The sequence below is a fragment of the Centruroides sculpturatus genome, unplaced genomic scaffold (assembly GCF_000671375.1).
Source record: "Centruroides sculpturatus isolate CEXI.00-Female unplaced genomic scaffold, Cexi_2.0 scaffold679, whole genome shotgun sequence".
NCBI classification, from domain to species: domain Eukaryota; kingdom Metazoa; phylum Arthropoda; class Arachnida; order Scorpiones; family Buthidae; genus Centruroides; species Centruroides sculpturatus.
Window position 1 is genome coordinate 413,805 of NW_019385053.1, and position 14,219 is coordinate 428,023.

The following is a 14,219-nucleotide window of genomic DNA, read 5'->3' on the forward strand; positions in this document are numbered from 1 at the left end:
TTTTTTATTTTGTGCATGTTATAAGTTATAAATAAATATAAACAAACAACACTAACCCGATAACATTAAATCTAAATACCAAAATGATTAATTTACTGTATTTTTGTTATTTCTTACTCCTGTTTTCAGGTATTCGGTATTCGGCCGAATAGCGAAAAATAGGCCGAATAGGTCGAATACCGAATAGTAACCAAATATTCGTTACATCACTAATTAATATGTATTTATTTTTTAGAAAATACAGGGGAAGCAGCACATCCACAGCTTCCAATGACGGCACGCCACTGGTATTTTCAGTTATTTTCTGTCTTCTACATTGCATGTCTCATCATAAGAAATGCTATAATATGACCATTGTGCATCATCTACATTGATCAAAGAAATATGGGGCCAAAGCTTCAGTGATTAAGTANTACATCACTAATTAATATGTATTTATTTTTTAGAAAATACAGGGGAAGCAGCACATCCACAGCTTCCAATGATGATAAATAGATAATTTATTTGACAAGATGTGTTTTTTAAAAATATTTTTAAAGAGAAATACTCCAAATGGAGACAAAATGCCAATATTTGTAAGAATAATTGGGAAAAATTTAAAGATTTCAATATAAAACAAATATTTGATATCGCCCTCCATTTAACAGATTTAGCTCTGTGCTTACCAGGTCTCTGAACACCTGCAGAAAGAACACAGTGATACCTCGGTTTTTGACTATAATCCATCCGAAAACAATTGGTGAAATCCAAAACCGAGGCAATTATTTCTATATAAATCAATGTAAATCCAATTAATTTGTTCTACACACTCCACAATATATATCAAAAATACATTTTATAGAGAATAAATATATTGTTTAATACTAAAAACAATAATAAATTAATATAAAATGAATATAAAAGACTAATATAAAGAATAAATGAACATTTAACATGGCATTTCCCATAATGGAGCTAAAAGGAAAGGAAAGCAATGAAACTGTTTGGTTAGATGCATGGGGGTAATGCTCACACAATAAGAAACAACGCCACACTGAGCAGGAAAATGCATGGGTCACCCTTTGTTTTCACAAAATTAGCAGTATGGTCACAGGGCACGCTGATGAAATCCAAGGCAACTGACAAAAACAGACAAATTTTTCACGGAAAATATTGATGATAACTGAAGTCAATGAAAACTGAGATATTACTGTATTTTCTCAATTAAAAATATGATCTACAGAGGAAAGTCAAATACATTACTAAATTAGAAAGTGTAAATTATAAAATAAAAATTTAGAAGAGTGAAGAAATTTTACAAAAAAGAAAAAAAATCCAGCAACGAGTTGCTTAACTTTGCTTAACTTTCCCAGCAACATTTAAAACTGCATGTTTGGCACCACCTTTTATCTATACTAATATTATAAAGAAGTAATGTTTGTAAGTATGTATGTAAGTAAGTTTGTATGCAGCAGGTAATCTCCGAAACTACTCATCCGATTTCAAAAATTCTTTCACCAATATTTAGAATGGAACTTCAGGGTGGACATAGGCTGTATATTATTCCGTTAAACATTCATATAAATTAAAATATATAATCTAGGTTAAGGCTTTTATGTCCAACAGATGGCGCTACGAGTACGACGCCCTAAGTTTGCTTTTCTGTGAGGCATTATGCTTTTCTGTGAAAATGAACTAAAGCAGATCATCTTCTATCTATCTATATAAATAAAAATGTAATGTTCGTTTGTTCCTACCGATTCCTTTGAAATTTTGACACAACGCTGCATTCGAATACGCACGTGTTTTTATATAATATACGTGTCGAAATTCCCCCCACTGAAGGGAGATGGTTAGGATTAAGGCTTACCGTAAAGAACTCTGCTTCTATTTATACTATTTTAGATGCGGTTTTTTGTGTTTTAATAGGGTATGTCAAGAGAATGTACACTAAAAAGAAATTTTTCGAAAAATTTCCCCCCACGGGGGAAGTGTTATAAATTTATAATAGATACATTTTGAGCCACAACAACGCGTGGCAGGGTCTGCTAGTTATATTTTATTTTTAAATTTTTTTATATTTTTAATTATTATAAAATGGCAAAAAGCTTAATTTTCAGAGAAAGGATAGGTTTTAGAAAAAATTGAAAATGCTAACAAGTAAGTTGACCCCTTCAAGATATGACATAATCCCTCTTTATCTCTCCCACCCTGTTGACCTTTAACAACCAAAATTTAATTGCATCAATCTCCCTAATATACAAACCTCCCTGTAAAATTTCAGAAATTTTAAACAAAAAGCACAGGAGTTATTAAGCTTCAAATAGAGTGAACAAAACTGTACCATAAATACACACTAACATCCATACACACACAGAAAAAAAACTGAAATTTTTTGCATTTCGATTAGTGCTACCACCCATCTGATTTTCACTCGGACAGTCTGGGGATCGATTTGCTGTCTGGGTGAACTATTAATTTTGTCCAGGAATATCGTGCGCAATGCTTGTATGATTCGTACTCTTACACATCGCCAATATCCAATAGAGCTAAGTCATCTGTAGTTCTTTCTTAATTTAAGTTACTTACGTTACTCCTATCCAAGTCTCCCTAGTCCATAACTGTAACTGATTTAGAACCAGCATGCACTGTACATTATTCTTTGCATTGCAAAATGACATTGCACATGAGTCAGGAACTTCTGTTCGAACAAACCTCACCTGCCATCTGGGTCAGCAATTTTGAAAAGGTGGCAACACTAATTTCAATGTTACTACGTCAAGAGTCCAAAAATGTAAAAATCTTGGGGTCATCTTTTGACAAATTTCCATACTTTCCCTCTGTTATATATAACAGAGCAGGAAAGTAAAAAGTAGACACAAAGATAGTACAGAAATATTTTATAATATCAATATATAAACTCCTCCTCAATCTGATTTTAATTGATTAATTTAAGCCAAATAATCTTGTTGAAATTACCAGACTACTGTTAGGCTACATTAATAAGTAGTTGGACTACAAGTACATGGTTAAATCACCATCTTGTATTAATTTTAATAATTATAATAAATTAACTCTAATTAACCAGTATGATTATGTAACTAAATACTGTAGTTCTGGAAGTATAGATCAGATGAAGATCTGGGTAGCATAATTAACAATGCATCTGCACAATAACTAGGTGTGTGGGTTTGAGTCCCATTCTGGGCAAATTCTTTTCTTCCAGAAATTTCTAAAATTAAATTAATTTTAATTATTTAATTATAACATAGCCAAAAAATAACCTGATAATTTTGGCAAGATAGTATCAATAATAATCATCTTGTTAATGCTAATGTAATCAACATATTAAAGTTATAAAATTACTTAAGTAAATAATGTAACTTTATTTATGCTGTGATAAATATATTTTTAGAAAGATTTTTTCAGTTTCAGAATAGAACCAATCTTTGAATAAAACACTATCCATATACCAATATATTTATTTATTGACCTATAAATTAATTATACTTTAAAAAAAATAATCTACGTTTAACTATCTTTAGATTCCTCCTACTTACTTTCAAAGTGTCCTAAATGTAGATAAATAATACTGTATAGTCATCCTATATAAACAATAATTTCAAATGTTTACCATTCTCTTTCATTATTATAAATCTCTAAAAATATTTCATATCAATTAAATCTGTTAAATCTAAACATAAAAAATGCTTACTTAGAGTACTTAGCTTAATAGGGCATTAATTATTCCCTATTAAGTTAAGCATAGTATAATATTATGTTATATTATATAGTATAATATTTAATGTAGTGTTTTCATAATAAAACAATGTTTCACTGTCTATCTAATTTTTAAATCAGTTCTGGATCAGCATTATTGAGCACAAGCACATGACAAAGTTAGATAATTCAAAGTCACTCTATTCATAGATTAGTAATCACTATGATATGGTTTTCATATTAAACATAAATTACACAGAACAAATAGTGGTAAATGGAAAAGCACACAATCAATGGAAACTGATGCATTCTCGCCACAGGCATGTGCAAAAAATGCATAGACACACTGCAGCTATCTTATATCTATTTTCATTTGTTTTAAACTAAATGCAAGAGAAATCTAAAAATTCATAGGGTAAGAATATAAGCACTATATAAAGTTAATTAAGTTGTGTATTTTCAAAAAAATTTATTAAAAGTTACAATTTTAATCTTAAAAATTCTGCATGCTGGGATTTATTATATCATTATATCATATATTATAATTATATCATTTCCACCTTTTAGAAAAGCATGCTATTCAATACAAATAATACTAATGATTAAGAAAACATATCCAAGGATATAGCTACAAGTTTTCTTTCTTGTTTTATAATTTAACTAAACATAGCTCTGAAAATCTGAAAGTATTAACATCTCTTAAGTCAAAAGAGGTGTATGCCACATAGATCAGAAAACTATGGCAAGATGAAAACAGGTGTTATTAATTAAACAATGCCAAATGATTGCCAGATTACATTGGGCTATAATTATAAATTTGAATATTTGATTATTAAACAATTTTTTAAGCTATAAATAATTTTAATTCTCACTCAGGTACTTTCCATTAAGTCAGTTTAACCTTTGTCAGGATTGAACAAAAACAGAAAAGAACAGAACATTAAATTTTAAATTTAAAAGTTCAATGAAGTTCTTTATATCAGAGCAGTTGTGATTATAAATAATGACAATAAATAACTAAACACATTATAAACAAATGAAAAGAAAAATAAATAAATACAATAAAATAATATGAATTATTAAAAATAAGATAAAACATACTCAGGAATTAAGTGAGCATAAACAATAACAATAAATACACAGATTGTATAGATGGTGGTCCATTAGGGTTAGGTCAGGATAGGAAGACCAATCATATCCAGTATGAAAAGGAAGCTAAAGATATTTTTCCAGTGGTCAGGTTATATTAGACAGCCTTGGATGAAAATTGTCTATCATTCCCCAGGGACAATTCCACATTGTATGTCATCTCAAAGCAATGTGTAATATTCCTAGAATGCCAACCTTGTGAGCTCAGTGAGATTTGTTTTGGAGTCAGCTATGGAGTATTCCCTCGGGTACATTTTAAGCTTCCTAGCTATGGCCCCTATGTAGTAAAACCACCTCATCATTAGTAGTGTCTTGCAAGACAAAGTAGATGCTGGATTTTTCACATGTGGTAGGGATCTTTGTCATTAGAAAGTAGAAATCTCAATGGAGGTGGTCAAGATTATTCACATTTTTCATGAATTATAGAGGACGCTGCATTTTTACAAAATGGCTACTTTATCTGGTTGCTTGTAACTAGTAATGTAAAATTAATCATATATTACTGTCCAATGTAATGATATATGCTGCTTGTAGCTGTTTATCGAGAAATTTTATAGGAAAACAATTATTGCTAGCAAAACAGTCATTATGTGGTTTCGAAACAAATGAGTGAGATCGTTCTATACATATTTGTGCCCTTTGTGTTAAAAAACATCAGCTTTGACATCTGTCCTATCAGGACCGGATTTACAAGTAAAAAGCTATAAGTTGTTGCACAACTTGTAGCTTTTTACTTGAGGCCTCGACTTTCAAGGGAACTTGAAAGTCGAGGCCTCGACTGAGAACTTGAGGCCTCAACTTTCAAGGGGCCTCAAACATTTGTACAAAAAAGAAAACTGAAGTCAAATTTTGTAATAAACATTTTTTTACAAACCAACAAAATATACTTTACTTTTTATTTTGTGTAGTATTTCATTAATTTTTTTTCTAAGAATTAACATAAGATCTTTTTTAAAAAAAATTGTTGATAAAACCAATTTAAAAAAAGATTTTTAATGGAATGGGTATAAAAATTTAATTAAATTCAGTTATAAAGCATAAGCCATCTCGTTTAGAAATTGATGCAAATAAATTTCTTAGATAAAGCAGAAGATCTTTTTTAAAAAAAAAAATTGATAAAACCAATTTAAAAAAAGATTTTTAATGGAATGGGTATAAAAATTTAATTAAATTCAGTTATAAAGCATAAGACTAGTGAAACCTCACATCTTTTTCTTCCAATATCCATATTAAATCAGAGACATAGTCTGATTTAATTCTTTTCTTTTTATGACTGACTTCTAAAATTGTCAAGGGTTGGTAAGGGGCCACGCATAGTTCAGCTTAGGGCTTCGAAATGCTTAAATCCGACCCTGTGTCCTACACAAAATTACTGTAATTTTAAACTTTAAGAAAATGTGTTTTAAAATTGACAGCATAACTTGTTCATGTAAAGCTGGACAATCGGGAAACTGCCAATTCTTAACAATCTAATCCACTCTTTCAGAATTCAAGGCAGCTCATAAATATAACTGACTGATTTCTGAACAATCATCTGTTTTTCATGTGGGAATAGACAAAAACTTATATTAGGCTCCTGTAAGGCTTTGAAATTGCAATTTGAAATGCAACAGAAAGCTTTGCTTTTTCTATTGCAATTTATCTTTACTGCTGATAATACACAAGAAAATGACCCAGAAGAATAGTTTTGTTTTTAAACACCAGAGGGCAAGCATCCAGTGAAAAATACAAGTAGGTAGTAAAAGGTTGTGAGAGGCAAACTTTTGGCAACTTTGAGAGAAAGGTTTCCAAGAAAAAGGATGGTTTGTATTTCTAGAAAAAATATTTTCCTAGAAATATAAAATACACAACCAAATAACCTAAATCCTTCCAGTAACATTTTAACAAAATACAAACATTTTCAACCTCCTCCTGAGATCTGCATCAGATTAAAAGGTACAAGTTCTATAATGGAATGTATTAAACAAACATTCTGCAGAATTCAAACAGGTTATAAATATGACTGAACCAATCAGGAATATGAAGATGTGAATGGGCTAGAGCAGGGGTGGCCAACCTTTTTAGCAGGCGGGCCAAATTTCAAAAATAATATTTCCTGCCGGGCCACGCACCAAATTTTTTTTTAATTAAAGTAAACAAGCAAGCGTGCTACACCTTCATCCGCATCGTTGCTTTCCAGTAGGTGAGATCGTGGTCAAACACTTCCCTGATTTAATGTAAAAAAACACAAAAAATAGGTATATTTATTTTTTTGAAGAAAATAAAACATAACCGAGAATCATTTATTTAATAACCGAGAAACATATTTATTAGACAATTTAAAAATTTGACTTTGTTTTACAGAACTAACAAGTAAGTGCATCAAAATTGAATTTTGAAAAAACAAAAACCTATAAGAGCTAATTCTTTGCATATTTCATCATAAAAATTAATTATACATCAAATATCAATGATAAAAAATTGACATTTTTTTTGGATGGTCATTCTAAATAAAATTAGGCTGAGAAAAGTTAATACAGTTGCCTAACTAGCCTGCTTTAAAAATCTGCAAGACCTCTAAACCTCTAATATGGGTCATTACACTGGGTGTAACATATTAATTAACCTTACCTGGTTAATTTTAGCCTCAAGTTGTTGTCAGAGGCACATATGGATAGAGCGGTGGATGGTTTCAAGTTGTCAATATCATATTTGAGCTCTTTCACACATTGCTTGAAAGATCTTTTTGTGGCACCAATGTCAACTAGGTCTGTCAAACCTATAATCCTTCAATGGTATCCTATAAACTTCAGGTGATCTTTCTTTGTTTATGGTGTCTTTCCAGTTTCTTTCTTTGCCCACCAGTGGCCAAGCAGTTCTGTTCCCTGAACACTGGGAGTTCAGTCATGGGTTTGTGCCTTGCCAGAACAGGCTGGCCATGTGAAGTTTTCCAGATTTTCTCCACATCTGTAGCACCTGAATAGGGGCCATTTACACTTAAAAACACCTCCCGGAAAGCATCCTCCTAGGCAGATCGTCCAAATGTTGCATCTAACAAAACAAAATTTCCAGTTTCTTAGCAGCATGTAGCCTACATAGTGGGGTTACATCTATTTGAAACATAAGCACCTTTATGTCTGGCTATTTGTTTACATATCACATTCAAAGCACTCATAATTATGACCCACTCTGTGTTCATCAGCCCCGTTGTTGGTGTTATCATCTATATCAGGTGTTGCCAAACTTTTATCCCTTAGGGGCTACTTTTTTGGTAAAATATAGTCTGCGGGCGACTATGAATATGGGCAAACAATTTTAGGATTTTTATATGCGCATGCGTTAACATTCATTTGAATTGTTCATCGGGATAAATACAAATAGTATGGGTACGTTGCACAGACAGTCTATTATTGTAAGAATAAATTATCGAATTAAGATTTTTAAACATTAATTTAAGTGAAAGCAAATTGTTCAACTTTAGCTTCGCGGGCTGCTTTCAAAACCTTTGTGGTCGACCGCAGTCTACGTGTTGGCCATCCCTGATCTATATTCTTACTATTGTTACTCTGGGCCTTATACTTATCATATAACTGGGAGATTAGGTGCTCACTGAAGCCATGCACCTAGGCTATCTGTATGATCTTACAGTTCAACTTCCATTGGAACAATGTGGCAGACATGGAAAAGGAAAGGAATTCTTCATGTGTACTATGCCAAATTAAAAAAGTATCACTAACATATCAGAAGTATAATAGGGGAATAATGGAGTGTGAGAGATGACTGAAAATGAAAATATTTGACCTTGACATGATTTCTGCTAAAAATGGCAAATAATAGCAATCTCGTAGGGACCTCTTCCTGATGTAGGCAAACAATATTGTTAAATATAAAATAAAATATAACAAAATTTCTTCAGAAACAATATAAATAGGAAAAGATAGCATAAAATATCACTGAACAACCCACATTTTGTTAACTACATGAAAAAACAACAATTTATTTGTAAAATAGTTTTAGATTAAGGTTTCCTATTGTAATGAAATATACAAAATAAAGTAATCTTTATAGAACTTTCCATGTTAAATCTTAAATATCTTAAATATTAACTTAAAAATTCCTTCTAGTTGTGGGCCTCCCATATTACAAGGTCTGCAGGGGCAATTGTTACAATCCCAATGAAAAGATATATTGAAATGTTATTTTTACCATTCACACTTAATTTGACTTTCTTTGCAAAATCTCAGCCATATTTACTTATTTAAATCTATGTTGTAACTACAATTCCGTAAATGATATTTTTGTAATAAATTGAAAACATTTTAAATAAAAGATAAGCTATATAATATTTTTTGTCGTCTATCAAACATTAAGTCATATAAAGCAGATAAAGAGAATTCTTTTGAAAAAAAAAATATCCAGTACATCACACATTTCAATATACATACAGTAATGAAATAATTCATAAAATGAAGAGAGAAAAAAGTAAGCTAATGAATCTCATCAAGCAGTCATCTTCTTTTCACTCCGTTGCAACATAGTTTATCCCAAATATCCATAATTTATTACATTTTAAAATCCACATTAACTTTTATTAAATTTATTTTTGTCATCGAAAACCACAATTTTAGATGCAACACATCCAAGACTAAATATTCAAATCATCATCATTTTTTTTTTAACAGTCATTTCCTTTCAAAAAAGAAAGAAAAAAAAATTCTCATTATAAAAATGATTAATGTAACCTATTAAATAATAAAAAATATATCATCATCATCGAATAAAAAAATACATATACATTTATTGCATTACCATCATCAAAATGTAAAATTATAATATATAATAATACAATATAAAAGTGATAATGAGGAATTTTATTTGTATTATTATTACCAAAATTAGCAATTTGTTTATATTAATGCTACATTATATTTGTAAGCTTTATATAACAAAAGGTCCAATTCTATAAAAGTTTATTACAAATTATATTATATATAAACTTTGTATTATAATAAATAGAATGAGAAATCTTTCTTGTACATTCATATTGTGTAGAGAATGTATGTTATAGATTTGATAAAATGTTCTTTTATGAATACGATCAATTAATTAATTATGCAAGAATTATGAAGTGAGAGAGAAGCATTATATGAAAATAACGACGACATCAGTGAATGAATCAACTTCTTTGTTTAGATTTTAAACTATTTAATAAAACATTACGTATCAAATTATTGGTCATATTTCATAAGCACGTTATCTTACCTCTGTTTTAGCTCTTGCAGTAAGATTCATATTGACAGAAATGAAATTTAATTCATATTATAAGATACTGCATTTAAAACTTAACAATCAACACATATATTTCCTCTCCATCACTATTTTTCTTTCATCAGCGTACTCTGGTGATGAAATTATTAAACGCTTCATACGCAATATTTTGTAATGATGATTTTACATGTGTTATACATGAATACACCAATATTATCGAAAATAATATATCGTTGGTGATAATTCGATATAATTTATTTAAATTAGTACGTTTCTTAAGCTGAGTAATAATTTTATTATAATTGTAATATTGAGAAATATGCGTAATATTGTGTAATAGTTTGCTTGTTTACGCATAAAATTATCTAAGGTCGAAAAGTTAAATATTAATCAATTAGAAAAACTGAAAATAAAAATTTTAATGATTATTTAAATATTTTATCTTCGTGTTTACGTTATTTGAATCTGTATGTTGATACAAGGCCACTTGATCGCTTCGCGAAGCGATCAAGTGGCCTTGGTTGATAGATCGTAAAGTTGTACAACTTAAAAATATGAAAGCACTGTGTTTAAATGTATAACTAACTTATACATTAGTATTAGTATTGCTTAGCATTGGTGGAATGTATCCTATATGACGTATCTACACGTGCAGTACAGTGCCTAGTGTTATCGCTTTGTCACGCGCGCTTGTGAAACGAAGTTATAGACCCCCATTTTTAATTGCATTTTTGAATTCCGCATCGCAATTAATGGAAAATGGCAAAGTTTAATCATAGTCGATCGAACGGATTTTGAGAACGAACACAATTCTGTAAGCCTCATAGAAGAAGCTTTGCTAAAGCTCTGCTTCAAATATTGTATAATATATAATGCATATATAATTAAAGGAGAATAGATGAAAAGGTGTCGATATATGAAACCGGTTGGAAAACCCTAGTGTATGTATTTGTATTTAAGAATTTCCTATGTGGTATGTATTTAATATGGCAACTTTCTGAAGTGTGACGTAACCTATGTGTTGTTGTGAAGCCCTAATGTTTTAAGACTTGTTTAGAATACAGTATGTGGTATGACGCGTGTGCAAAAAGAACTACTGAGAAAATATTTATTTCATCCATTCTCCACAGACAGTTGTTGAGAAGTTGTCAACTTCGTGGACAACTTCTATTTAGGCTACTAATTTTTGAGTGAATTTGTTTTGTATATTATGAGTGTTTGGTACAGCTATGTTTATAATATGATTTGGCTGTAATTTGAAAAAACTGTAGACCTATAAATTCCCACTATCTTAATCTCGAGAACGAAGTTACATAGATGAAAGCCGAGACCAGATATGGAAAGATTAAGGGCAGGCGGCCGGCCCTTATTAACTGTATACGAAGTTCCGGTACAAACCGGAAGTCACGTTATTTCAATTCAAAAATTTTTTCCCGAATGGCGATAGATGACAGATACGACTCTTGCTAAAAGGAAAAGAGTGATGTACAGGGGCAAGACACTACTAATTTGAGAGATAAAAAGCATATATTTTAAATTAAATAAATAAATAATATGATTAAAAATTGCAGCACAATAAATAATTTTTATATTGTACTGTACATGGTACGTCCTATTACAGAACATTCCGAAATTTTGGTGCAAAAATGTTCGCATCTTTTCAGTTAGTCCTCCTACTGTATTTCTGGGAAGAAGTGAAAGTAGTGTGACTGATAAATATACTATGTTTACTGATTATACAATAGAACAATAAAACTGATTATATAAGAATGAAAACCAATAGGCTTTATAAGTACAATAAAAGTATGTGATAATAAATTTTAACGTTTTCAAGTGCCTTGTATGTTATATAGAGCTCCTGAGATATTGAAAAGATTCAATACCATTAACAATTCCATGGTTGAACTCGTAACTTCGGATAAGGGAGCAGTCCGGATAAAAAGCATGCTGCAGCAGCTCCCAATGGTATTTTCTTAAATGGATTCGACAGCATTTGCTATTTGGTATGTCCATGTAAGTAGTCAGTTTGTGTTAAAAAGCTTGCAACCCGATGTGATGTTTTATACAGACGTTTTTCGACTTAGACCTACTACTCGTATGTTTCGGTATACGATATTTCACACATACAATGGCCGATGCGAATGAAGGGAAAGCGCGAGAAAGCAATTAGAATTTGAATTCAAGCTGATATACTGATGCATTAATGATCTTTCTTGAGACTTTGGAATATATATATCATCTTATATCTTGTTTTATAGTATATCCATTATGTCTGCAAAACGCCCCGCAGTTATGGCGACCGTTTGTGAGTTTGGACTATTGCAATCAACGATAGCCCGAACTCACGTTACGTACTGTATAATCTTGTATATGATCTATTTAATTATTTTTATTTTCAACTTGCAATATTTTCGACTTACGATGTGTTTTTCGGAACGTAACCCCATCAGAAGTCAAGGAGAAACTGTAGTCTGGTGCATGATGTGGCAATTATTATCTTTATTATTTTCTTTTATCTTTCTATACTTGTCTATGTTTATTCTGTATGCTAGATAAACGAAGAATTAGACTACAAATATTATGAGATATAGCCCTGTACATGTTAAGAAGTTTATAAAAATTATAAAAAATAATATATTATTCGTGATAATTATTATAAATCAACTGAAATAGCACATTTTTCAAAGTTAAAGTAATGAGCTATAATATTTATTTTAAATTATTTTTAAAAGCATATTGCCATAATTTTTTTTATTTAATACATTTTTAAAAGGTTATTGCCTTTGATTCTGATTGATTTTTGCATGTTTTAATTTGTTGATTTTAAATCCATTTGTAGCCAGTAAAATTGCAACAAATATATTTTTAAACAAGCACTAAATCTGAATATCATTAATGATTACAGATAAAAATTGCTTATGACCTATACTTGACTTTAACTTCTAACGAATGTTAAAAAAAAGGGACACCACTTGACACAAGTTACTCATCATTATTATTAAATTGACCAATGTTATCTCTATATCTAAAATATATAGAATCAGGAAACTTAATAAATCATTCTCTTCAAGCATTGATAAGATGCTGCAAATGCTGAGATTAAGACTCTTTCGTTTAATTTATCCATAGGCAAAATACTATTTTAATATCAATATACTATTTTTAAATTTCTTTTTCTTTTAGGCATGACGAAAGATGATGTTCTAGAAACACTCACACTCAGACATAACATCACTCTACACGAAGATAAACGCCCTTTAACCTTTATTCTATCCTCGCACTCATGCACTTACAATTCAAACACCTCACTCTCTGTAATTCAACAAAGTGAAACAATCCGAATACTCTCTTCCCACAAATCCAACCCCTGGGTTCTTGTTCCGAGAAGTGAAAACGCCAATTTTAAAGATTTAAATTGGCGGCCGGAGTGTCTTTGTAATCATAATTTGTATCAATTAAACAAAATTTCATATACATGACATCAATAATCGGTTATTTTGATAATACAGTATTTTGTACACAAATAAAAATTATATTTATAAAGTCTTGAAAATTTAGTGTGTTAGGAAATTATCTGCGTACAGATTTAGTTTCTATTTTAGTATTGTTTAATATTTTAATATTATTAAAAACCAAAAATTATATTAACATATCAACAATTATATTTTAAATCACGAACTGTACATATTTCTACAAAACTATATTAAAATGTATATTAATGTAAAAGGAAATTAAAAGACCAAAGTATAAAATGATGTCTTCTTATCCTTAACTATTACCAGTATAGTAGTAAATTGTATTGGTAATAGTTAAGGATAAGAGTCATTTTATTTATTTTATTGTCCTTTCGTTTCCTTTTACATGTCTAGCAAGGATATTTTGGGCTACAGAAAAGAATATTATATCATACATTACATTTATTTTCCTAATAATTTGTAATATATTTAAGGAATAATTTTCAAATTATCTTTTCATTTATTTCTTTACTACTGGAAAATATAAATACGATGTTTTCCATCTTACAGCCTTTCACAGATAAAATACATTGTAGGTGAGTGAACTAATGTAACTGTTTATAAAGCAGACGAAATGAAACAACCAGATATCTTCTAAAACACACCTGT

At 30.1% G+C, this 14,219-nt stretch overlaps 1 protein-coding gene across 1 annotated transcript in view; it reads right to left on the reverse strand.

Annotated features, from left to right (window-relative positions):
* Window positions 1-10,288, reverse strand: part of LOC111633992 (F-box/LRR-repeat protein 20-like) — a 90,247-nt gene extending 79,959 nt beyond the window's left edge. Inside the window, exon 1 of the mRNA XM_023378660.1 lies at window positions 10,090-10,288. Coding sequence (XP_023234428.1) covers window positions 10,090-10,119 — 30 coding nt within the window. The 5' untranslated portion in view covers window positions 10,120-10,288. The remainder of the gene's footprint in view (window positions 1-10,089) is intronic.
* Window positions 10,289-14,219: the final 3,931 nt, after the last annotated feature.